Below are 23,589 nucleotides of genomic sequence, written 5' to 3' on the forward strand. Positions count from 1 at the left end.
TCTTTTGACCTACAAGGTCCTCAGAGGCCTAGCTCCATCCTACCTGGAGGAGCTAGTGATACCTTACCAGCCCAATAGACCGCTCCGCTCTCAGAATGCTGGTCTACTTGTGGTTCCCAGAGTTTCTAGGAGTAGAATGGGGGGCCGATCATTTAGCTACCAGGCCCCCCTGCTATGGAACCAGCTCCCTGTCCAGGTACGGGAGGCTGAGTCCATCGCTACTTTTAAGATTAGCCTTAAAACCTACCTCTTTGAAAAAGCTTATTGTTACTAATTCTGTAGTTCCAGTTATTATCATAGACAGACAAATTATCATACTTAGGGGGTCATGATCACCTGACAGGCCTCTGTCACCCCACTGGGTCATGGTTTCCTCCCCTCTCCTTTCCTCCTCCTCATCAAGTAGACTAGTGATGCTATTTCCTGTGTAGTTTTTCTGCTGCCCCCCCCCTTCTGTATCCATTTACAGGTATCGCCGCCTTCAGAGCTGTATACTGACCTCCGACCCCGCTGACCCACTCAACCAGCAGCTTATTCAATTCAATTTAATTCAAAATAATGTATTTTTGAATGTATTTCTATGTTCTATGCCTCTCCTCTCCTCTACCTCCCCCCCCTTCCCTCTACCTCTCCTCTACCCCTCTCCTCTCCTCTCCTCTCCTACCCATTCTATCCTCTACCTGTCCTCCCCCTTCTCCTCTCTCTCTACCCAGCCGGCCATCAGCAGAAGGGTCCGTGCCTCTGCTGGATCAGGATCCACCTCGATGGGTCTGAGAAACAGGCCGGTTTAATCAGAAATGGTTCCCATAACAACACTATTCAACAGATATTCAGATAACGCACAAATTACACCTACTCTTCCTTGTGTGAGTGTCAAACCAAAGACTCTTACAATTGCTATTTTATGCATTTTAACCAATTTTTATTCAAACCCTTGAAAAGTTTGGCAAAAGAAGCTCCACCATCCATGTCCAATAGGCGGCAGTGTGGTTCCACGGCAGAGATGTCACTTCACCACAACTCGTAATTTGAGGCGGTACAGGTGGTCAAGGATTAAAGGATCAAACTTCTCCTAAAACATCCATAGATCCACTGTAGGGAGGATGGTCTGGTCTTTGTCCCAGGGACATAAATAGTGGAGATGAGAAGGGAGGGAGGCTCCATGTGTGCCCGTTAATGTCGGAACAGTCTGAACGCTAGAAGAGACATCATCAGTGCTTCTGTTGTTCAGTGTTGTGCTGTTTTACAGTGTAAAGAAGGTCCAGTAGAGGTCTAGCAGGTGTCACCCAAGAGGTGTGGATACATGTCTGCGACACACATTTCAGGAATTGAAGGGGTTGTTCCTTAAGAGGTACTCCGCCTAGAATGAGGGGAGTGAAAGAAAGTTTCACCAATCAAATGGTGTGACAGGTGTTACTGCATTAGTGGAGGACTCGAGCAGATGTGAGACAAGTACCAGGAAGTCCACAGGGTCCTGCGGCTGGCTCCTGCAGCATTGGATCAGGCCCTGGGTTAGAGTGGGCATGACATGTTCCATTAGGTAGTTCCTGACTGGGACGGACTGGGCCTCCAACTGCTTATCTTCATACAGTTTGACCTTCTCCAGCCTTGTTATCTGTTGAGGACATTGACAAAAGAAAAGCTGTTGGAGGAAAACAATCCAGCCCAGACATAAAAGAAGCTACTTTGACCCAAATGGAGATGCCGATGCGACCATTTCCACAGGCTGGGTTTGATGGCATGACCTTTGAGTCAGGAGCAAGAAGCTAGAGGTACAGGATCATTTTCAGCCCCCGGGTCGGTCGGGGACGGGGCTGAGACGGGAGGTAGCAGGTGTTCTAGTATGAGGGGGGGGATGTCAGCTAATTATCCTTGATCAAGGCACCGACCTGCCAAGTCTCATCCAGGGCCCCCAGCAGGGATGAAGTGGTCAAGAGAAAAAGGAAAATAAAAATGGAGGGGCAGGAGCCGAGTGGAGCAGGTTCAAGGGATGGGCCTGTCTCAGCCGTGCTCTGGTCACAGAGGGTAGCGCCTGGCTCTAACAACGATGTGGACGATGATGATGGTGATGCTAATAATAATAATCATTTAACGATGAGGAGGTCTGATTAGAAATGCTTTCTATAATGTTTCTATAAGATCTGAACCTCTAACTCAGGCATGGGCAAACTAAGGCCCGGGGGCCACACGCGGCCCGTTAAACATTTTAATCCGGCCCGCCAAACTTGAAAAATTAAATGAATAAACCTTGTTAATGTTAAATTTTCACTGCAATTCTGGTGTTTTCCCACTAGAAAAAAGACAGTCAGGAGGAGAGTGATGGTGATATCCTGAAGGATAACAGAACTTTCAGTGCTTTAAAATAGAAATGGTTATTAATTTTTTTTAAAAAGGCACATTTTATTCATTTGATTTTAAATGTTTTAAGACTCATTCCAAAGTCAGATATTTTGTTGTAATGCTTCTCTTCATTTTCATTTGAAATTAAAGCACATGTTTTCTCCATATCCCAAGATGTGTATTTTTTCTCCAATGAGGTGAGGTTACCAAAGCACTCCATCCATCCATCTGCTCCTGGTCCGGCCCCTTTGTCAAATGTTAGAACCCATTGTGGCCCACGAATCAAAATGTTTGCCCACCCCTGCTCTAACTCCTGCATCTGGATCCCTTGTTCTGTGATGCATTTCTGGAACCTGTGGAGAGGGTGTGACCCCTGGAACCTACCCACTTCCCAGCACCTTCAGCCTTTTGCTTATCCTCCTCTCCACATCCCTTTTCCCACAGAGATGGCAAAGCGTCCTCGTGGCCTGTTTTCCCCACCCTTTTCTCCTCCTCTTTGTCCTGTCCAACCTCAGGACTAAGTTGGTAGTTCCTGGGTTGACCTATAGTTTCAAAGACCTTGTGCATCAGGAGTGTGGTGTCCAATTTTTCGTTACTGGTGACCTCTGAGGACAGACGTGTGATAAAGACGAAAGAAAGGAATTTATGGACCAGCATAATCACGTTTCTTCTGAACTTAAGCATGAAATTATGAAAACCTTGTGGAAAAAGTTTTCAGCAGGAGTAGAGTTACCCAGGAGCACAGGGGCGACATCTATTTCTTCAAAGTATTCCAGAGCTGTCTCATTTTTCAACCTGCTCATCCTGAATGTGGCCAGTCTCTGGAGGAAGGCCTCCTGCTGATAGTCCTGCTCCTGTATCAAGCTCTCAGGAAGGTTCTTCACACGGGCCTTCAGGAACTCCTCTGAAGCATCCAGGTAAAACACAAACTCTGAGGTGCACACACACACACACACACACACACACACACACAAATGAGAACATCACAACAGTCTCCAAAATCTCTGCTCACATCATCCGAACACTGTGGCTCCTGAGATCTTTGTGGACTAATTTTGGTGGACTAAATGACATCTGTTTAAGAGAGAGAGAAAACCACTCGGGACACCTGGAGTGATCCTTCTGCTGCATGATGAAATCGGGGCCTCTTCTGGCTCTTCTGAGTTGTCTCCATCAGCTAGAAAAGACAAATGTAACAGATGTTTCACGTGCACGGTTGCTGCGGTACTGACTCATCTACGTGGGTCTGAGAATCCTCTTCTTGAGGCAGCTGTGATACCAGTGATACCAGCATCACTGGTGGACTACTGAAGCCCAACAGGAAGCTGAATTTTCCAAGCAGGGATGTTTTTTTCACAGTGAATGCATGTGAATGCATGCCTCAAAATGATCCCAAAAGATCAGTGGAATGTAAACACCACATTCAAAATATGGTCCCAACCAGGATCTGGATCATAAAGAGGATAGTCCAGAGCCAGTGGATGCTCTCAGTGGATGGACATGAGTATGTCGTCGGTGCAGAGCCTCACCAGAGAAGAGCTCTCGAGCTTGGTCTCGTGTCACTGGAAAGTTGTCCAACACAAAGCCCTGGTTTCTGCAGGGCTTGGACAGCAGCCTGTCCCTTACCACCTTCACTTTGAACTGCTCATCCAAAGTATCTGGTGGACACAAAGATGGACATTACACTTAAAATGGTTTTTAGACTCAATAACCCAGAAATGCAAAGTGAAAACAGAAGCAAGACATTTTTGGGGGCCAACTAAAGAGATGCACTGATATTAGTGGTCAGCCTGATGACTCAGCACCTCTGGCAGCAGTTACAGCCTCCAGCCTTCATGCTTGTGATAGCACAAGCTTTGCATTCCTGCACTTTGGGCCAGTCCTTCTTTCCAGGACTCTGGGTCACTCAACCATGACAGAGTTGTCACAGCTGCTTTTAGAGTCTTGTTGGAGAGTGAACCTGAAGCCCAGCCTGTTATCCTGAGGGCTCTGGTTTACATTAACTATTTGCGCTATTATGTTTTGCGTCAGCCCTCATCAGTTTCCCAGACCAGTTTCCCAGACCAGTTTCCCTGACCAGTATCCCCAACTAAGGTCTCCTCTCCTCTCCTCTCCTCTCCTCTCCTCTCCTCTCCTCTCCTCTCCTCTCCTCTCCTCTCTCTCCTCTCCTCTCCTCTCCTCATCAAGTAGACTAGTTATGCTGATTCTTGTGTAGTTTTTCTGCCCCCTCCCAATTCTGTATTCATTTACAGGTATCGCCGCCTTCAGAGCTGCGTGATGACCTCCGGCCCCGCTGACCCACTCGGCCAGCGGCTTGCATAAATAGTGTATTTTTGTATGTGTTTCTGTGCTCTGTGCCTCTCCTCTCCTCTCCTCTCCTCTCCTCTCCTCTCCTCTCCTCTCCTCCTCCTCTCCTCTCCTCTCCTCCTCCTCTCCTCTCCTCTCTCTCTACCCAGCCGGCCATCAGCAGGAGGGTCCCCCTACACGAGCCTGGTCCTGCTCAAGGTTTCTTCCTGTTAAAGGGGAGTTTTTCCTTGCCACTGGTGCTTGTCTGGGGTTAGGCCCTGGGATTCTGGAAAGCGCCTTGAAACAATTTTGATTTTAAAAGACGCTATATAAATAAGAATTGATTTGATTTGATTCAACCAGTATCCTTGACCAGTCTCCCTGACAGTCTCACTGACCAGTCTCCTTGACCAGTCTCCCTGACCAGGGTCCCTGACCTGGGTCCCTAACCAGTTATTCTGACCAGGGTCCATGGCCAGGGTCCCTAACCAGTTATACTGACCAGGGTCCCTAACCAGTATGCCTGACCAGTCTCCCTGATCAGGGTCCCTAACTAGTATGTCTGACCAGTCTCCTTGACCAGTCTCCCTGACCAGGGTCCCTGACCTGGGTCCCTAACCAGTTATTCTGACCAGGGTCCCTAACCAGTTATTCTGACCAGGGTCCCTAACCAGTACACCTGACCAGTCTCCCTGACCAGGGTCCCTGACCCAGGGTCCACTGCCATAAGCCTCAGATTGATAGAGGGCTGCAGTGACACTGATCTTCTATGTCCCACCTGTACACATGGTCCCGGCAGCTCAGCTAGAGTGACCGTTGGATTCTAAGAACCTTCATATCTCTTATAAAGGGCTTTTTCCTAAAAGTGCTGAGAAGGATCAGACGGAGGCCATTCCGGGAACCTTCAGGGAAGCTGAATCCTTAGTAGTCTGTTGCATTTACCTGTGTCTCTACTCTCTCTGAACCTACTGAGCAGCATCCTGGTCTCCTCTAGAGAGTCGTCATCCTCTTCATCCTCATCAGGATTGTCCATTGCAGCATCCTAGAAAAGATAAATCATCTCTGTGAAGCACAAATGCCAAATGTCTGAAATGTGTTGTGGGAAGCTCACCAGTTGTGAGATGGACTCTTCCAGAGAGATGTAATGGAGTTTGTACTGTTGACAGATGTGTTTGGACACTGTGCTTTTTCCCACTGCAGGAGGACCCAGAACACACACACGAATGGGCTGAAGAGATGAGGAACACTTGCTAGATTTGTCTTTTATGTAGCAACACACTCCTTTCTGATGCCATTTCCTGCATTTGTCTTTTCTTGCGTACCAGGAGTTGTCTGCTCTGTCGATACTCCTCCACCACAAGCTCGATGTTCTCCACAAGCCCAGACTCACACATCCACTTGACAGACAACAGTTCTTTGACGTAGACACTGTCCATATACAGGTTCAGCTGCAGGGCATCAATTTCCATCACCTGACAGAGAAATTAAGCTCTTAAAAAGCAATTTTAATGTGAAAACACCAGTAGTTTGTTATGAAGATGAACATGGTAGAACGGTCTACCTGTGAGGCTGCCTTCAAAACTAACAATCACATTTATCTCTGCTTTTGCAAATGCAGAGATGAAGTAGCCCAAGGGTGTTGGGGGAAGTGTGTTATGGTCCTGATGGAACCACCATTGAGATTTTCCCCATAAGTCCAGGTTTGGAACAAAAACCAAACTGCACCACCCACAGTGGAGCATGATGGAGGCAGCATCACGCTTCGGGGAGGAAGCTCTTCAGCAGGAACAAGGAGCTCAGCCCTGGATGGAATTAGAACCGGTCTCAAAAACCAGTCAGTCCTGGCCCCAAACCTTCAGGCTTCTGGGTGAAACTTGAAGCAGGAGAGCACCTCAACCTTTCAGCAGGAGGCCAAACCAACAAGAGCTTGATTCAGCAGAAGCTGCTGCAAGTGTTGGACTGGCCCAGCCTGAGCCCATAACCTGAGCCAGGAACATGTGGGTGAGCTGGAGAGGCCTGTGCCCAGGAGATGTCCTCTATATACAGTATAAAGATCAGTGGTGTGACATCATCATAGTATTACATCATCAGTAATTGGTCATCATCGGTGATGTCATAATTAGTGGTGTGACATCATCATTGTCAGTGGTGTGACACCATCAGCGATGCGTTATCATCAGTGGTGTGACATCATAATGGTGTGACATCATCTGTGATGTGTCATTGTCATGGTGTGACATCATAACGCTGTGACATCATAATGATGTCACATCAGTGATGTGACATCATCAGTGGGGAGACATCATCAGTTGTGCGACGTCATCAGTGATGTGATATCATCTGTGAGGTGATGCATCACCAGTGGTGTGATGTCATCTGTGATGTGACGTCACCAGTAGTGTGACGTTATCTTTGATGTGACATCATCTGTGGTGTGACATCACCAGTGGTGTGACATCATCTGTCATGTGCTGTCATCAGTGAGGTGACATTATCAGATGATGTAACATCATCTGTGGTGTGATGCATCACCACTGGTGTGACGTCAGCTGTGATGTGCCGTCATCGGTGAGGTGACGTCATCTGTGGTGTGACATCATCTGTGGTGTGATGTCATGCGCTCGTTTGTACGTGGGTCAAACACGCCGTTGTTATTGTTAACACACAGAGAATAAATGGTGGACAGGGGCCAACATTAGAGATATTAGAATATTGCCTTTCACTTTTACAATTGTTCGTGAACAATGAAGTGAATAATAGTGTGCTAGCTATGTTGTTGTTATGAGTTAGCTATGAGAAATCAAATGCTAAATCTATTATTGCAAAAGGTGCAACATACACTGAAGTCTGGGATGAGGAAGGCCTCCTCAAATGGCTTCTTCTGGATCGTCCCCGATCCAAGCACAGAGGCAACCATCTAAAGACACAAGACCACATCATCATCATCATCATCATCATCATCATCATCATCATCATCATCATCAAAGAGATCAAGGTTCCAGAGGATTTACCGGAAACGCACACAGGTGTACTGCATGATGTCCCAAACATAATTGACATGACAAGCTAGTTGCTTGGTGGCATCAAATCAACGGCCAAACACACCTTTACAATTTCTTCCAGGGTGTTGTCGGAGTTGTCCACAGCTAACAGGTAACCTGGCAAAGGTGGCTGTTCGATCACATTTTGAATCACACTGGAACACCAACAGCAGTTAACATACATTAGTATTTCTTTTTGCTATTTTAGTTATTTCTTTTTTATGCGTAATCTTTATAAAAGCCTTTTTCCAAGAATTCCTCTCCCGGTTTGGGAGATGGTGTTTACAACCTTGCCAGGTCAATGACATGAATCATGGGAATAACGTTGTTGCCATCTCCAAAAAGCAGAATTTCATGTTGTCCTCCCAGCCAGGCTGTCTGAACACACACATTAGTACAGTTCTAAGTGACAGAAGTCATAGTTCCTGCGGATGGAGCTGGTGGAAACCAGAGTTTGAATGAATATTGACAGAAATTATTTAAGTTAAGTGTTAAAATCTTTACAAAACAACATTTGTATATGAAAGGACAAAGCCACCACTTGACTGAGCTGAGTCCAGAAGCCAGCTTTATGATGTTAAGTGATCAAAATGAGAATTTTCCTATCTTTTGTCATGTTTGATGTAAACAAGCTGCACCCAAAGTCTGCTAACACTCTCTTCAAGAGGTCATCCAAACATGTGATGTGTTTCATCCCAACCACCTTTTCCACACAGCTCCATCAGCAGAAGAGAAAAAAAATGAAAGGCCAGATTTGAAATCAAACCTTGAAAAAGTAGTGCAGGAACTGCTCCCCTTTCCCATACAGGCATCCTGAAGCAACCACATATGTGGAGAAAACCCTCTTATTCTGAAAGAGAGAAAACATCAAGTTCCTTCATCACCTGTCTTTGTTTGTGACGCGCATATGTGTATGTGTGTGTGTGTGTGTGTGTGTGTGTGTGTGTGTGTGTGTGTGTGTGTGTGTGTGTTGGATGAAGCCTGGATTTGGAACTAACAATTTTGCCCAGTTTGACCACCCTCTTCTCCAGCTCACAGTGGGATTTGAAGTTGGGATGAGGTCTTCTTCTCCAGAAGAGCTCGTCAGTCAGAGGAAGAGTGGGATCCTCCTGTTACGCATCAACACACAACAAGAGTCTTCTTTTAACACAACTCTCCTGTTTCCACGGTTGAGATCTTTCTGCAGGAAAAAGGGACATTCTGTGAAACTGTGGCAGAAAAGAATCAGTCACGGGGAGCTCATCATAGCTGGAGAACTTCTCCACAGTTCATCTCTGCCTCTAAAAAAAACTCACGTCCAGAAATCTTCTGGTCGAAAACATCCCCAGGGTCTGAACCGACAAGATTTGAACGTTGTTGTTGTTAGGTTATTGCTCTTCAGGTGTCTGGTTGAACCCTGATCACCTTCATGTGTCTCACCTGTGTCTAACTGTCTGCGAATTTAAACGTGATTCTCCTGTGCTACACGGGTATTTTTAATTGACCCTCATGGGTCCACTTACAGGATCCAGTGGTTCTGTGAGTGCCCAGGTCATCACCGTGGAGATGAGGATGAACATCTTCGATGCAGCAAACTGCTCCATCTGGCCGTGGAGGGCTGGAAATACAACATCACTGTCTGTGTCCTCGTTAGAAAACGTCGCCTCTGGCTGGCTGCAGGCTTTGCCCTTCTCTGAGGGGTTTTTACCGAAAACTTTTATTTGGTTCAAAGAAAGACTTAAAGATGAGGAGGTTCTTATTTAAAAACTAAGATGAAAGAGCTGAAAGATGAAAGCCAGACTCAGAGATCAGATCAGCCCTTACCTGACACAGCCCACAAGGCCTCCTCCACTTGATCCGCATGCTCACTAATGTTGTAAATAATAACGTCACACTGCATCAGTTTCAAAAGCAGCTCATCTCTGTTTGCTTTCTGACAAACAAGAAGAAAAAGAAGAAGATACTCCCAATACACATATTCTTCACGTGGAACGCAAACAGGAAATACAGCAGTCCGAGGGCCCCAGTAGTCTGCGAGTGTTTGGAACTAACCGAATACACCTCCAGCACATGTGGGCTGCCTCCGTCCCGTCTGTCAGCACTTCCAACGAGCTGAAAAGCTCGCTCCTGCTCCTCAGTCTCATCCTCCTCATAGGTGGATACCAGCCGACGTTCAGACAGAAACTACACAAAGACACACATTTGTGTCAGCATCCCATAATTTGGTCCGGTTCACCAGTGTGGTGCAGGAACTCATATTTAGCACTAACTTCATGTTACAGAAAATTAATTAAGTCATTCATTTTTTACAATTTGTTGGGTGTATTTATAGAAATGTCAGTCTTTAAAAGCTTGTAATTGGTCCGTTTTGGTCCTCAGAGTCTTTAGAGGTAGAATAGGCGGCCGAGCATTTAGCTACCAGGCCCCCCTGCTATGGAACCAGCTCCCTGTCCAGGTACGGGAGGCCGACTCAATCTCTACTTTTAAAATTAGGCTTAAAACCTACCTCTTTGAAAAAGCTTATTGTCATTAATTCTGTAGTCCCAGTTACACGTCCTCTCCTCTCCTCTCCTCTCCTCTCCTCTTCTCATCAAGTAGACTAGTGATGCTATTTCTTGTGTAGTTTTTCTGCTCCCCCCCTTCTGTATTCATCTACAGGTATCGCCGCCTTCAGAGCTGCATACTGACCTCCGACCCCGCTGACCTACTCAACTTGACTCCACCGGCAGCACAATTTACTTAATATAATGTATTTCTATATGTATTCTCTATGATCTACGTCTATTCTCTCCTCTCCTCTCCTCTCCTCCCCCTTCTCCTCTCTCTCTACCCAGCCGGCCATCAGCAGGAGGGTCCCCCTACATGAGCCTGGTCCTGCTCAAAGTTAATTCCTGTTAAAGGGGAGTTTTTCCTTGCCACTGTTGTTTGTTTGGGGTTAGGCCCTGGGATTCTGTAAAGCGCCTAGAAACAATTTTGATTGTAAAAGACGCTATATAAATAAAACTTGATTGATTGATTGACGTGACGTGACGTAACGTGTGCGGAAGTTTTTATTAGGATTAAAGCGGCCCCGTCATCCCGTCTTGTCCATATTTTAATTTTTCTATCCTTCATCTTTGTAATCAAGCTTACCTTGGCGATATTTCTTGAAGCGTAAGAGTCGACGCTGTTGATAAAAACTCGTTTGGGTATGGATCCTGCCGTGTCCTCCGCCATGTTTGTTGTTCAGTTGTTGCTGTGGTTACCTTCAATAAGGAAAGTTGCTATTGGCTGCCAGAACCTCACTGGATGACATCATCGCCATGCGTACAGTTTTTAAATTGCGCTTTTTGCGCATTTGGTCTCTGGCACGTGAACCACGATCAAGGTTATTGTATCAAAGCTCGATCATTATCTGAGGTGCAAAGCGCTGAACTCTGGTCTTTGGCATATTTTATTTTATTATTTCCACTTTGGTTTAATAGATTAAAACATGAATATTGATTGTACCCATGGATAAATATTTTGGCTACCTATGAATAGCAAAATCCTAAATCCTATTCTTTCTTCTCTGCCAGAGGTGCAGCGACTCCGGTGTTTCCTTTGCACTAACTTACCTTTCTCCAGTTGCTGACTGGCTCATCGACGCGAGTGATGTAGAAGTCAGTGTTATTATAACACAGTACAGTTGTAATATGTTGTTTTGAATCAAAGCTCGTTTGACATTTGATCATTGAAAGATCAATCGTCAACCCTTCTAACTTTGAATCCTGGATTTGTGGAGAGAATTGACGGGTAAATGAGGGGTTTTGCATTTTCAAACGTCCCACAGACATCAAGAAAAACCTCCAATATCTCCCCGTAGATATTTACCACCATCATATTTATGAAGGAGTATTTTCCCCTCAGTAGTGTGGAAGCATTATTGGATGTCCACCCGTATTATTGCACCTCCCTGGCTTGGCTTCTGCTAACAAGTATCCAGTAAGCAGTAGTTCCTCTCAGCTGGGGAGGGAGGTCATCCTCAACCGTCCTCTAGAAGGGTCCAGGTCGTCCTGAAGGAGCTTCAGAGCGCTGTGACCTGATCTTGTTTCCAAGTCCTTCATGGAGACAAGGCAGTGCTGAAAGGAGAACCATGCTAGCTGCTGCTGTTGTGTCCAAGGTTAGTGTCCCGTGTTTGGGACAGCAAGAGACAGACAGGCTGGTCTTCCACCTTCGATGCCTCTCAGGACAAACCAACTCTTTAACAAACCATAATTATCACAATTCTAAATGCAAAACTGTAACAAGCAGAGACAGAAATCAAAACAATGAAATTACAATATTTCATTGTGAACCAGCTGTTCCACTGGAGCTTTTTGTTAATAAAAAAAATAATGGCTTCTACCTCTCTACATGCTATCCTTTGTTCAATGACTCAAGTGTTTTTTTGGAATATGGAAGTCAAAATACGCGGCGTAATGCGGGCTCTGCACCGGTCCGTTGTGGTGAAGAGAGAGCTGAGCCGAAAGGCGAAGCTCTCGATTTACCGGTCGATCTTCGTTCCTACCCTCACCTATGGTCATGAGCTTTGGGTAATGACCGAAAGAACAAGATCACGGGTACAAGCGGCTGAAATGAGCTTCCCCTGGTGAGGTGTTCAGGGCATGTCCCTCCGGTAGGGGACCCCCGGGGAGACCCAGGACACGTTGGAGAGACTATGTCTCTCGACTGGCCTGGGAACGCCTGGGGATCCCTCCGGATGAGCTGGAGGAGGTAGCTGGGGAGAGGGAAGTCTGGGCTTCTCTCCTTAGGCTGCTGCCCCCGCGACCCGACCCCGGATAAGCGGTAGAGAATGGATGGATGGAAGTCAAAATAAATAAGTCATCTAGGGGGCGTGGTTGGGCCATTATCGCCGCATTCCTGTGTTTTTCAGATGGAGCTCCATTGTCCTCATAGTCATAGGAAGATGAAAGCAGTTAGATTAATACCATATCCTGTCATGGATGCCCAGCTGTTACCTAACACCTCTATACAGATCCATGCATGTAAGAACCTTCATGTGTACGTTGAGACTTGAAGAGAAGATAATTGGATTAAACTGTCATGCATGACGATGTTGAACATCACTTATTTATTTGTTAAAACCTGAAGCTGTAACTTTGAAAAAAGAAACTCATTCAGTTACAGTCAGACATGTTTCCCTTATTTCACTTTGAAGACAATCTGGGAGGCCTCCCAAAGCTTCAGGCAGCAAAATGCAGTTGTGTCATAACCCCAACGAGCCTGCCTTCACTATTCACGCCATCCCAACCTGCAGCTGGAACATTTAAATCAGTCAAATCAATTCCCCTTTATTTCTATAGCATCTGTTGGCCCCGTCTCTCCAGGTGCTTCATAGAATTCCAGGGCAGGACCCCCAACCAGCAACAGTGGCAGGTAAAACTCTCCTTGAACATGAAGAAACCTTGAACAGGACCAGGCTCGTGTAGGGTAGGGGGTAGGGTAGGAGAGGAGAGGCAGCCATGACCCAGCAGGGTTCCAGCAGCCTGGTGATCAGGTGATAATGTTTCTGGACCCCGGCAGCCTTGGCCTCTAGCAGCAGAACTCAGATATTAACGTAATAATTAGACAACGCTGATCCTTACTTTCAGACCTCCCAATGAACAACGGAGGAGAGCGACCGTTGGGTGGTTCAGTGTGCTCCAACACTGAGTTAAAGGCAGCTGCTCAACTCTCTTCATTTTGACTTGGTCCAACATTAACTTCAGAAATATGTAGTGGTTGATCAGGAAATTTAAAAAAAATCAGTTAAATTACTCAGGACATTTCAAAGGTCACTTATCCTTTGGCCACAATTGCAATATTATCAAACTGATTTGATTCAAATGACCGTGTTCCTATGGCAACCCAGCCATTTTTGGGTGTCAGTACCACAGCATTGCTCCACAGCTGGTATCCGTTCAACTGACCCGATGCATACTGGCCCTTCGTGGGGGGAGAAGAGAGATAGAGTTCAATGTTAGGTGGGCGTATGGATGGATGGATGGATGGATGAGTGTAAAATACAAAAATAAAATGAGCAACTCGGTGTCCTTTTCCAGTTTCAGGAGGAAGTGCAGATATTTCCAGCATTTTTCATCACCATAGTTCCAGATAAAAGTATAAAGTAAAAGTAAGTATAAAGTAAGTCCACCAAATTAGTGAAGAGGGAAAGGAGCACATGTCAGGATGGTTGAAGCTCATTAAAGCTCTTTATTTCATGGAGAACGGTCCTTGTGAAGCCACAACTTTCAACTATCTCATTCACATCATACGTGTAACGCATATTTTTGCAGAACAAACCTGGACTGAGACAGGAGGAGTGCACTTACTTGGACAGTGAGCGTGAGGGTGTACCACCTGTAGGCTCGGGTGCCAGACTCTCCTTCTGCAAGTACAGTCTGTCCAGCTGACACAGAACAAACACAACCACAGACAATGTCATTTGGAGGTCATAAGAAGCTGAAGGAATGACAAACACGTGTCAAGAAGGCACCGATCCAACTAATGGTTGAGTTCAGGTGAAGAAGCATGGGACTGTGAATAACCTGATGTTCTACACATGACTGCGCCGTAAAACGCAGCAAGTTAAGGAAGAAGATGCGTCTGCATACACTTGCCGCTCGAATCTGGGGCTGAAGGCATGACTGTGTTTATGGAATGAGAATAATAAACTCAACAACGATGCCTGGCGAAAATGCTGACCTAAATCATTCGTCACTCTGTACGTGCCATCAGCAAACAGCCAGAAAAAGACTCCTCTAGTGGAGCGGACAGCCAGGCCGCCTCTGTCCACTCTAGCAGCGAGGAATACGCCGCCGGTCGTGGCCGTCTCCATGAAGACATCACAGGTGACCGTGAGGTTCTGCCTGGAAAACAACAGTCTGCTGTTACCATAGGAACATTGAAGGCACATCTCGCAGGTCGGCTACCATCAGCTCACCACTGGTAGTCTCCTATGACGCTGATGGTCTGGTCCGCATCAGCGACCCACGTGACCGGTCTCTCAGTTATGACCTGTCTCAGGGTGTAGAGGTGAGGTCCAGGGTCACTCAGGTTCATGAAGTATTCAAACACTCCAGTCTGGTCCGCAAAGTATGGAGCCTCAGAGAAGGAGGGGTGTCCTACACAGACGTTCAACATCCCCTTTATTTGAGCATGAGCCTGGAGTCTGCGTGCCTGCGGTACTTACGGACGTTAAAGTCGTCCTTGTAGACTTTGGGGAAGGGAGAGGAGGCAGGTGGGCTTGGGTAGCTGCCCTTCTGTCCCACTTTCAGTGTGGTTAGCGTGTAAACTTCATCTTCCATTAAATGCAAGCTGAAGAACCCATCCACCAGCTGAAAGAGTCACAGTGTCTGACGTGTGGTACACCAAGAGGTGGTGAATCTTGAACTACTCTCATCTTCATACCTTCAGAGGAGTCAGCCTCTCAAAGAAGGACGGCTTTTTGCTTTTAAAACCAAAGTGCGAGCGCCATACCTGGACTTCACTTATGGAGGCCTTGGTAAAAGAATGTTAACCACTCAGCTAGAGGCATTCCGTCACTATAGTCTCTAATTAGATGCACAAGAGCACAGAGGAACTTACAAAGGATCCCTCCAGCTGGAACATCGCGGTCTGAGATGTCACGTTGAAGGCAGGCAGTGGTGGTCTGATGCAGACCGAATGGTCATGAGTCTGATGGGGAAATGTGGGAAACGAAGCTAAAGAAAGTCCACCATGAAGAGCCACAAGTTGCTCATTCCCCTCGGCTGGGTTTGTGTCATCAGTTCAGAACTTATCTCCGAGACAAATACACTGAACATTATATAAACTTGTGTTTCAGATGGCAAAAATAAAAAGAAAAAATGACATTTACCATAGTTTCAATGACAATAGTGAGGTTTCCTTTGCCGTCAGTCAAGGCTACATAGCTCCCACCTTGTGCCAGATGTCCAACAGTCTGTAAGTAGGTCCATCCCGGCTGGGTGAACTGTGTGTGATGGGCTACAGGGACAAGAACGTAGCAAATAGGAAGGGATTTAAGCCTCCATTTTCTCAAGTTGTTCAACAACGGGCACATGAAGGAAATGATCTCAACCAGGTAAGCAACAGCGCAGGAATCACATTATAAAACTACACTAAAGGAAGGTTTCATGGAATAATTAGCACATATAATTAGTTGAGGGGTATGATTAAAAATCTAAGAGGAGAGATGATAATAAAGAAAGAATAAAATCAATGCAGCTGCACTGACCCGTGATCCAGATGGGAGACTCCACGACATAGTTGCCGCTCCAGGGCTCTTCCGCCGTCATCAGCCCATCTCTGCTGAATGGCAGGTTGTCGTAGTAGCTGGCCACCAGGTTCCAGGAGATGGTGCTTTAAAACAAGGAGCAGTCACCAACAGGCAGCAGGGAAAATGGATTCAAGCTGCAGATCAAAAATGTTAACTAAGTTTAATAAAGAATGATGGCGGTTATGGAGGAATGAAGGCTAGACCACGGGTCACTGAAGGGTGACCTTCAGCCGTGCATGTTCGACGAGTTGGTGGCCAGTTGGGTTCCACGGCAGCTCGAGAGGTGTGGTTCCGCTTTTAAATGAGAGGAGCCAGAGGGTTGTTCCAACAACAGAGCTGTCACAAGACTCAGACTCCCTGCTGAATATTAGTCCGAGTTGCTGAAGAAAGGGTTCCATGATCAGTCTGGGCTTTCTTCCCAAAGCCAGAGCTGCGTCTGCATACCCGGCCGTGGGTCGGACTCTTTTCTGGTGGGTGCAACCCTCAAATGGTCCAAAGATGGACTACTCCAGGTAGAGGAAGAGCCCTTAGTCTAAGTGAAAGAGTTGAAGAATCTAGCAGCCTTTTTGGGACATTAGATGGAAGCTGTGGCAAAAACCAGTCGGCCTAATCTCACATGGGCATGAGTGATGAGTCACGACTCAAAGCACAAGAACGTAGGTACAAGAGGTTGAAGCAGATTGGCTGATGTCACCCTTAAAGGTAAGGTGAGAAGCTCAACCAGCCACCAAAGCCGATGCTCCTTTTTGTGGAAAGGGGCGAGTTGACCAGGACATGAGGGGAGTATGTCTACAGAGTGCATCCATAGGGAGGTTCATCTGACACTTCCAGAGGCCAGGAGAGGCCACAGGGGAAGGACCCAGTGGAGAGAGTAGAGCTCCACAGTGGCTGGGGAACACCCACCACTCACTCAGTGGAGGAGGACAGGAAGAGTGCTTTTCTAGAGCTTCAGAAAAGTGGTTGACTATAAACGGATGAAGTAAATTCACATGTTCTTACGCAGTCATGAAGCCATTGACATAGTTCTGGTTTAGAATGCGAGCCCAGCAGCCTCCCCCCACATCATCGTTGAAAGTGCTGTAATCTTCGGTGGACCACAGTGTCTTCCGTGTCTCCAGTGCCTCCATCACTGTGTTGGTACCTGGGTAGTGGGCACTAGAAAGGAAACCAGACACACAATCAAGGTTCTTCTGCCAAATTTATGGGCTCATTTCCGTGTTGTAGACCACGTGTTGCCCCCAGCCCCAGACTTCAACTTTGACCTCACGATGAGATCCAAACTGCAGCTGCAGTCAAGAAAGGTTGGCTGTGGCTTACACAGAAAAGAGGGTCCTACCCTATGATATCTACAGCCCTGTGGAGCTCAGCGTCCAGCAGGAGAGACCGCGTGATCGGCTGCCACAGGCTGTCACTGGCAATGATTTTCACCTCCTCCAATCCACTTTTATCCAGAGTGTATCGCAGCAGCTGGTGGACAGCCACGAGTCCATAGGAGGAGAGAGATGGAGGGAGGAAGGGAGGGGGGAGAGAGATGAGAGTGTTTTCCATTTTCAGGCTACAATAATAATATTGGTCTTGTAACTCAAACCTGAAGTGATGCTGAGCAGTGAACAAGAGAGTTTGATGACTTTTTACTGGATTTACTACTTTAGAATTCAGTCACATTTAATATCAGCGGTTAAAAGTAATCAATACATTCAGAGGAACACAACATACACCTGAGCTCTGCTGTACAGGTGCATCTCCATGAGTTAAGGTACCAAAAAAATTATTGATTTTCGTCCTTGTAAAGGTGAACCATAGACAACATATAGATGAATTACACAGACTGATATATGTCAACTATTTACTTCTTAGAATTTGGATAATTAATAACTGGCTCATCAAACTTCAGTTTCTCACAATCATTCACGGTGTCACATTTGAATTAGCCGATTAACTCAAAGCAGAGAATCGGAGTGTTGAAAGGAAAGACGAGGGACACCAGAGTAACCTGGGCTTCCAAGACCTCCACCCACAGACTGATGGCCTCCATGCTGCTCTGCATTGCTGCAGTGGCTGCGGCAGAAGGAACCAGCAACCATTTTTGCTCAAAAACAATATCCTCATAATGCCAGACACTGAGTGTTGGGTTTTATTTTAAGTTCAACTGAATTAAACAACCTTTTTGATGATATTCTATTTTGCCAATACGCAGGTGTGTAGTGTGTTGCTTGTCACATGTCTAAGAGCATTAAAATGCATGTGTGTTTATGAGGAAATTTGATTCAACATCATCTATGCTGTCACATTTGCATCCACTCAGACCAGGTAAACAATGGTGAGATGTTACCTTAATGTATTTGATGTCAAAGCTTCGCTCATTCCATATCTATCAAACAGAAGGGGAACGTAGTTACACACCATCATTTAGAGACAAATGTATTCAGACAATTGAACTTTTTGAGCCAACAGGCAAATTACAACACAAAGACAGAAGCAAACTGCACAGCTCTGGAGGGGGGGGGGGTCAAGTGGGCAGCAGAGGTGGGGCAGGGGTGGGCCAAGTGTAGAGCAGGGGCGGGACAGGGGTGAAAAGGGGGCGGGCATGTGCAAAGAAGGGCAAGGAGAGGTGCAGAGAAGGGGCGGGGCAGATCAGATGCAGAACAGGGGCAGGACAGGGGGCGGAGCAGGGAAGGGAGAGGTGCAGAGCAGGGGGGAAAGGGGGTGGAGCTGGTGCAGAGCAGGTGCAGAGCAGGGGCAGAATAGGGGTGGAGCAGGTGCAGAGCAGGGGGGGAACGGGGCAGAGCAGGTGTAGAGCAGGGGTGGGACAGGGGGGAAGAGCAAGGGAGGGGAGGGAGAGGTGTAGAGCAGGGGGGAACAGGGGTGGGGCAGGTGCAGAGCAGGGAAAGGAGAGGTGCAGAGAAGGGGCAGAACAGGGGTGGTGCAAGTGGGCAGCAGGTGTGGGCAGGTGTTGCGCAGGGGCGGGACAGGGGGTGGAGCAAGTGGGCAGATCAGGGGCAGGACAGAGGGAGGCGCATGTACAGAGCAGGGGCGGGACAGGGGACGGAGCAGGTGCAGAGCAGTGGGGCCCACCCCCATGTTTTTGCAGGTTTTGTTGTATGTTCTTTTCTGCAAATCCCGGCTTCTTTGCGCGCAAGATGGGCGATATTAACTTGGGCGCAAAATCAACTCCTGAGCCGGGTTCAGTCCCTGTCGGATCGAGGTGACGCAGCCAAGATCATTTACTTTACCAGTGTTTAGGCTCACCAACACTGACTGAGACAGAGGTCAAATACAGAAAAACACTATGTATGACAAACATGTGTAGCTTTGCTGAGTGTATTATATGAAATGTATTATATGACATGTATGAAATCTGCTTCTTAAAGATAAGAGTTTCAGACTGTGTCTACACACCCCAATATATTGGATGTCCAGGTCATGGTACTGTTTGGCCCCAATGATCCAGTTCACCACATATGCTGCAGTGATGTCTGGGAAATCGTAGGGCCAGTCGTTACCATGGCCCACCCAGCCAGGAAACGCCCAGGGTAAACCTACACAAACGCATGTGGACCAGTAAAATGATGTACAGAGCCGCACTTAAATGTCTGGAGTGAACTTTCCATCATCCCTCCTTTTTCATGCAGTTCTGCACATTCAATATTAACATTATATCACAAATAGTTGGCTTTTAAATATACACAATTCTTATTATAAAGTATGTAAAATGTTCATTATTATTGATTGAAACCTAACCTATCAATGTGATATTTGGGTTCCTCTTCTTGGCCTCTTTCATCAGCCACCACTCATATCCTCGAAAATAGTTCTCGTCGGCTTCATAATGCATGTGTGAGGGTTCTGTTCCATCTTCAAGTGATGAAAAAACACACACACAACAATGTCCAAAATCTGTCAGCAATGTCAGCCTAAACAATAAATTCTTCAAAGCAATGCCAAATTCTGCACACTCCAACAGTATCTCCACCGCTCAGTAACCTGAAAGATTACCAGAGAGAGCAGCGCCATGACGTAAATATCTGCAGAATATCTGCTTGCTCGGACTCTCAGATGGAGAGAGGTAATCTGCGAGGGAACCTGTGTACCCTCACACGCAGGGGCATCAGGAGCATGACAACTTTACAGAGAGCCCGGGAACGTGGCATTAAACTCAGAAACCATGATGATGTCACAGTGCTAGATCCCCAACCCCTTGACCTCAGTTCTTGGGGTTAACCATGACGTCATTCGAAAACGTCACTCGCTGCACATGTTGATATATTAAAAAGTGAACTTTACAACCCGCAGGGAGACTCACCCGTACTCTGAGCATCTCCTCCAATCTCCACTTTCAAAATGTGCAAAGAAGCTCCGAAGTTTGGCTGCAGACAGAAAATAAACCTGAAAAGATGAAGAAAACTGGAGAGCCGAATGGCGTTGATATACCTTAAACAGGTAGTCTAATATCTGGCTCCGGTATGGCTCGGCATAATTGACCAGTAATCGAGAGGTTGCCTGAAAGAACCAGCAGATTCGCCATTGAGCGCGCAGCTCGTCATCTTTTTTGGCGTTTGTGAACCCGGAAGTTTTGCCCGAACTCACCCCTCCGCCGCTTAAACCTCCAATCCCGTCAAAGACTCTCCCCAGCCCCGCTTTGTCGCTCAAGTAATACGCCTGGCAGAAGCATAACGGCAGAGAGATGACGACAAGAAGTCCAGGGAGTAATCTGCTGCCCATTCTGATGTTACAGATCCTTCCCTTCTCCGCGTTTACATGTAACCAAAGTGTAAAACCAATTCTGTTGATCAGGCGCCGCTGGAAGTCACGTGACTGTGCGGTGGCCTTTCACGTGACAGAGGAAGCCGCCGTTTTAAAGGGAAAGGCCTGCTACAAAAGATGGCTGTTGGATTATCTCAAATGACTTGTGGAACATCTTAATTACTCTTAGAGGCATTTTAGGAACAGATGGGATTTTGAACCTTTCACGAATCTCGTCGGCATTGGTGCCGCCCGCCCAGCAACATCTCAGAGCAGGTCCCCCAAAGTGACCATTGGGTCCTTGTTTTTATGTTTTCCTCTGTTTCTTCAGATGTCCAGCTTTGAATCCAGGAGTGATAACAGCTGGGATTTTTGACTTTGAAGATTAGCACTGGGAACAGACTATACTTATGATGGATCATTTTCTAGTTGGGAAACGAAAAATATGTGAGGATGCTCTCCCCAGGAACAGTGTAAAACACTGGGCCGCATTCACCAATATGTTCTTAAGAATCTTAGATTCTTTAAGTTGTTCTTAAGAGGTTTCTTAAGAAAACCCTACGTCGGAATCCGATGGTCGGATTCATCAACGCGTTCGTAAGCCTCAGAATTGTTCGCATCTGTGTTCTTAGATTGATGAATGCCATCTGTTCGTAAATTAGAGCGCGTGCCAGGTGAGTCTAATTAACATACGATTAGCATAAGTCACAGCCCACTAATGCCCATAAAAGGAACTGCAGCAGGACCATGTCGACAGAGCAAAAAGCAGCAAAATGCCCAAAGCGAAATGCCCAAAGCTTGCCTCTCCACGCCTGATTTCTGACGCCGTGTTGATCAAGAAAGGATGGCTAACACGCTTGATAAAATTGCCTCAACCCTGATGACTATAGCCAACACGCTTAAAGAAATCAACGAGAATGTAAAAAAAATAAAAATAAGAACGTGTGGCGGGGTGGGAGGTGTATCGGTTGACGACAACGCCACCTGGGGAATTTCACCCCAGGAATTAACCGGAGAACAGGCACACGGAGATAAGGTTCTATTCCAGAGGCAGAGACAGGATTGAGGGTTATGCACTACAATTTTATTAAATCCAATACTCAAATATAACTCGGCTGTACAAAAGTTAAATTAACAAAAGGGGTGGACAGGGCTGGGGCCCCACCGGCAGGTAAAACTCAATTAGGGGAGATAAACTAAAAACACCCGTGCTACTGCAAGCAAAACCACACACGAGGGGGGTGATGAAAACGCCCTCCACCAGGGGTTGGGTCCCCGCCGTGGCCCGCAGCACCTGTCCACAAAGAAAAGGAACAATTAAATTTACAATGATAAACAATCAGACGCGACGAGCACACACACGCGCGCACACCCACACCTCACACAGACAGGCAAATAAATGGTGACCAGGTCGTCTAAAAGAACACAACGTCAACCAAGAAACGAAAAACAAACCTAAAAAAGTAAATATAAATTGATACAATTTACACACTGTTAAGAGTCTAAAATTTAGGCAAAAGCTCCGTGGTCGCCTCGGCGGCACCACCACGTCTCAGCGCCGTTTCTCCGAGCAAGGGGGAGCGAGGGGAGAGAGAGCGAGAGAGCGAGAGAGAATCCCGAACCAAAGGACCGAGCCAAAGCAGCAGTGGGTCCAGTATGCGAGGTAATCTGTGCCGACTATAGTTGGTGGCGCCACCACTCCATGAGGGGTTCCCGCTGGGGCATCGCGACCCACTGACACCAGCCGGCAGCAGCGAGAACAGCCCCATTACCATTTATCAACTGAGTGAGTGGGGGAGTCAGTGACGCGCATTGCTGCGCCTTACCTGCCCAGTGCAAACTAGCGCGCGCGCCCTTACGGCAAAGCGCTCTAGACGGAAGGATGGCGGGAGGAAGCACCAACCTTCTGCAACAAGTAGCAAGCACACGTTCAAGCACTGTTGCACTTTACGTCGTGACCAGAGGAAATATGCGTTAGCATGCCGTGCTTTTACCTTGGCGCTGCCAGACAGCACGCTCATTCTGGGACAGGTTCAGTTGGTCGAACAGCCCAGATAAGCTGCAACCACACCACACCTTCGTCGAAGGGGGAACTCAACTAAAGCCAGCTGGAGGCAGTGCCTTATTTAAACCTTTTCTCCCCGCCCACCAATTAAGGCATTACCTCCATATGGCACCTATGCGGAGGGCAGGCCACGCCCTGCCACATCCGTAAAAACATAAACGTGTAAAAGCTGTGCTCTGAAACCGGTCTCTCTTATTTTTTCTTTTTGAAGTGAATCATAACTGTTAGACTGAAATTGTGACAATAATGCATTTTATTCACAAACGGGCAATTAATCGCGCTCGAACGTGAACCGCGTGCCTGCAGTCTGGCCCCATCATTGCGTCAGGACGCACATCCTCACGGGGTTGTGGCTCTGTGTCCAAGCACATCCAGCGCCCCTTTAAAATGCCGATGGTGCGTTCAATGGTGGAGCGACTGCGCGCATGCATCTGATTGAATAAAATTTCCTGTGGAGTCTGAGGGTTGGTCAGTGGTGTCAACAACCAGAGAGCCAGGGCATATCCTCGATCCCCTAATAAAATAAATCAAGATAAAATCAAATAAAAAGACAGTTTTGGCATGGTTTCCAATTTGGTTGATTAATGTTAAGTCATTGGCACATTTACGTAATTTTAAAATTCTCTGTAAATCACCAAAAATAGGAAATAAATAAATAAATAAATATGACAGAATTATCATTGTAATATTGAATTTTATTGAACTGCACAAGAGAAGAAAACCCAACCATGCCAACATGTCGGCACTGAAATGTGCGTAAGAGTACTCCTGAGTGTTCGTAGGATTTGTTCTTACCTACGCATAAATCCAGGATAAGAAGAAATTGGTGAATGCCACAATCTTCGTAAAATGTTTGT

The 23,589-nt window shown here is 46.7% G+C and overlaps 2 protein-coding genes and 2 long non-coding RNA genes across 5 annotated transcripts; 1 reads left to right on the forward strand and 3 right to left on the reverse strand.

Annotated features, from left to right (window-relative positions):
- Positions 1 to 900: 900 nt before the first annotated feature.
- Positions 901 to 11,016, reverse strand: ak7b (adenylate kinase 7b). Of its 2 annotated transcripts, XM_057058846.1 has the most exons (18): positions 10,779 to 11,016; positions 9,699 to 9,830; positions 9,471 to 9,579; positions 9,170 to 9,264; positions 8,666 to 8,776; positions 8,434 to 8,517; positions 7,957 to 8,045; positions 7,732 to 7,822; positions 7,466 to 7,543; positions 5,949 to 6,098; positions 5,738 to 5,854; positions 5,569 to 5,668; positions 3,870 to 3,998; positions 3,449 to 3,517; positions 3,074 to 3,271; positions 2,725 to 2,945; positions 1,457 to 1,615; positions 901 to 1,360 (listed from the first exon to the last, which is right to left on the reverse strand). In XM_057058846.1, the coding sequence occupies exons 1-18, from the start codon at positions 10,860 to 10,862 to the stop codon at positions 1,322 to 1,324; spliced, it is 2,055 nt and encodes a 684-aa protein (XP_056914826.1). In that variant the 5' UTR covers positions 10,863 to 11,016; the 3' UTR covers positions 901 to 1,321. The 2 variants fall into 2 exon arrangements, with proteins under 2 accessions (XP_056914826.1, XP_056914827.1); XM_057058847.1 differs by lacking the exons at positions 901 to 1,360; positions 1,457 to 1,615 and having other exon boundaries at positions 2,779 to 2,945; positions 3,039 to 3,271.
- A 932-nt stretch (positions 11,017 to 11,948) lies between these two features.
- On the forward strand, positions 11,949 to 12,718 carry LOC130540027 (uncharacterized). The gene is made up of 2 exons (XR_008954285.1): positions 11,949 to 12,082; positions 12,489 to 12,718. It is a non-coding gene; the product is annotated as an uncharacterized LOC130540027 (long non-coding RNA).
- galcb (galactosylceramidase b) lies at positions 12,712 to 20,733 on the reverse strand. The gene is made up of 17 exons (XM_057058848.1): positions 20,512 to 20,733; positions 20,356 to 20,424; positions 20,228 to 20,291; positions 19,666 to 19,779; positions 19,324 to 19,463; positions 18,257 to 18,295; positions 17,261 to 17,391; positions 16,924 to 17,079; positions 15,883 to 16,007; positions 15,505 to 15,632; positions 15,234 to 15,323; positions 15,057 to 15,146; positions 14,839 to 14,983; positions 14,590 to 14,770; positions 14,352 to 14,515; positions 13,979 to 14,055; positions 12,712 to 13,592 (listed from the first exon to the last, which is right to left on the reverse strand). The coding sequence occupies exons 1-17, from the start codon at positions 20,644 to 20,646 to the stop codon at positions 13,446 to 13,448; spliced, it is 1,995 nt and encodes a 664-aa protein (XP_056914828.1). The 5' UTR covers positions 20,647 to 20,733; the 3' UTR covers positions 12,712 to 13,445.
- A 996-nt stretch (positions 20,734 to 21,729) lies between these two features.
- LOC130540026 (uncharacterized) lies at positions 21,730 to 22,755 on the reverse strand. Its single transcript, XR_008954284.1, has 3 exons — positions 22,662 to 22,755; positions 22,494 to 22,573; positions 21,730 to 21,961 (listed from the first exon to the last, which is right to left on the reverse strand). It is a non-coding gene; the product is annotated as an uncharacterized LOC130540026 (long non-coding RNA).
- Between the last annotated feature and the right edge of the window lie 834 nt (positions 22,756 to 23,589).

This window comes from Takifugu flavidus, chromosome 16, assembly GCF_003711565.1.
Source record: "Takifugu flavidus isolate HTHZ2018 chromosome 16, ASM371156v2, whole genome shotgun sequence".
Classification (NCBI taxonomy): Eukaryota; Metazoa; Chordata; class Actinopteri; order Tetraodontiformes; family Tetraodontidae; genus Takifugu; species Takifugu flavidus.

Excerpts from the sequence above, each read along its gene's own strand:
- ak7b (XM_057058846.1), bottom strand. The coding sequence starts at position 10,862 with ATGGCGGAGGACACGGCAGGATCCATACCCAAACGAGTTTTTATCAAC. Across the intron at positions 8,777-9,169 it reads TCACAGAACCACTGGATCCT|GAGGATCCCACTCTTCCTCT; the intron begins GTAAGTGGACCC and ends GATGCGTAACAG. Across the intron at positions 6,099-7,465 it reads TCCTCATCCCAGACTTCAGT|GTGATGGAAATTGATGCCCT; the intron begins GTATGTTGCACC and ends TTTCTCTGTCAG.
- galcb (XM_057058848.1), bottom strand. The coding sequence starts at position 20,646 with ATGGGCAGCAGATTACTCCCTGGACTTCTTGTCGTCATCTCTCTGCCG. Across the intron at positions 18,296-19,323 it reads TGGACATCCAATATATTGGG|ATATGGAATGAGCGAAGCTT; the intron begins GTGTGTAGACAC and ends TCTGTTTGATAG. Across the intron at positions 14,516-14,589 it reads GTCATAGGAGACTACCAGTG|GCAGAACCTCACGGTCACCT; the intron begins GTGAGCTGATGG and ends GTTGTTTTCCAG.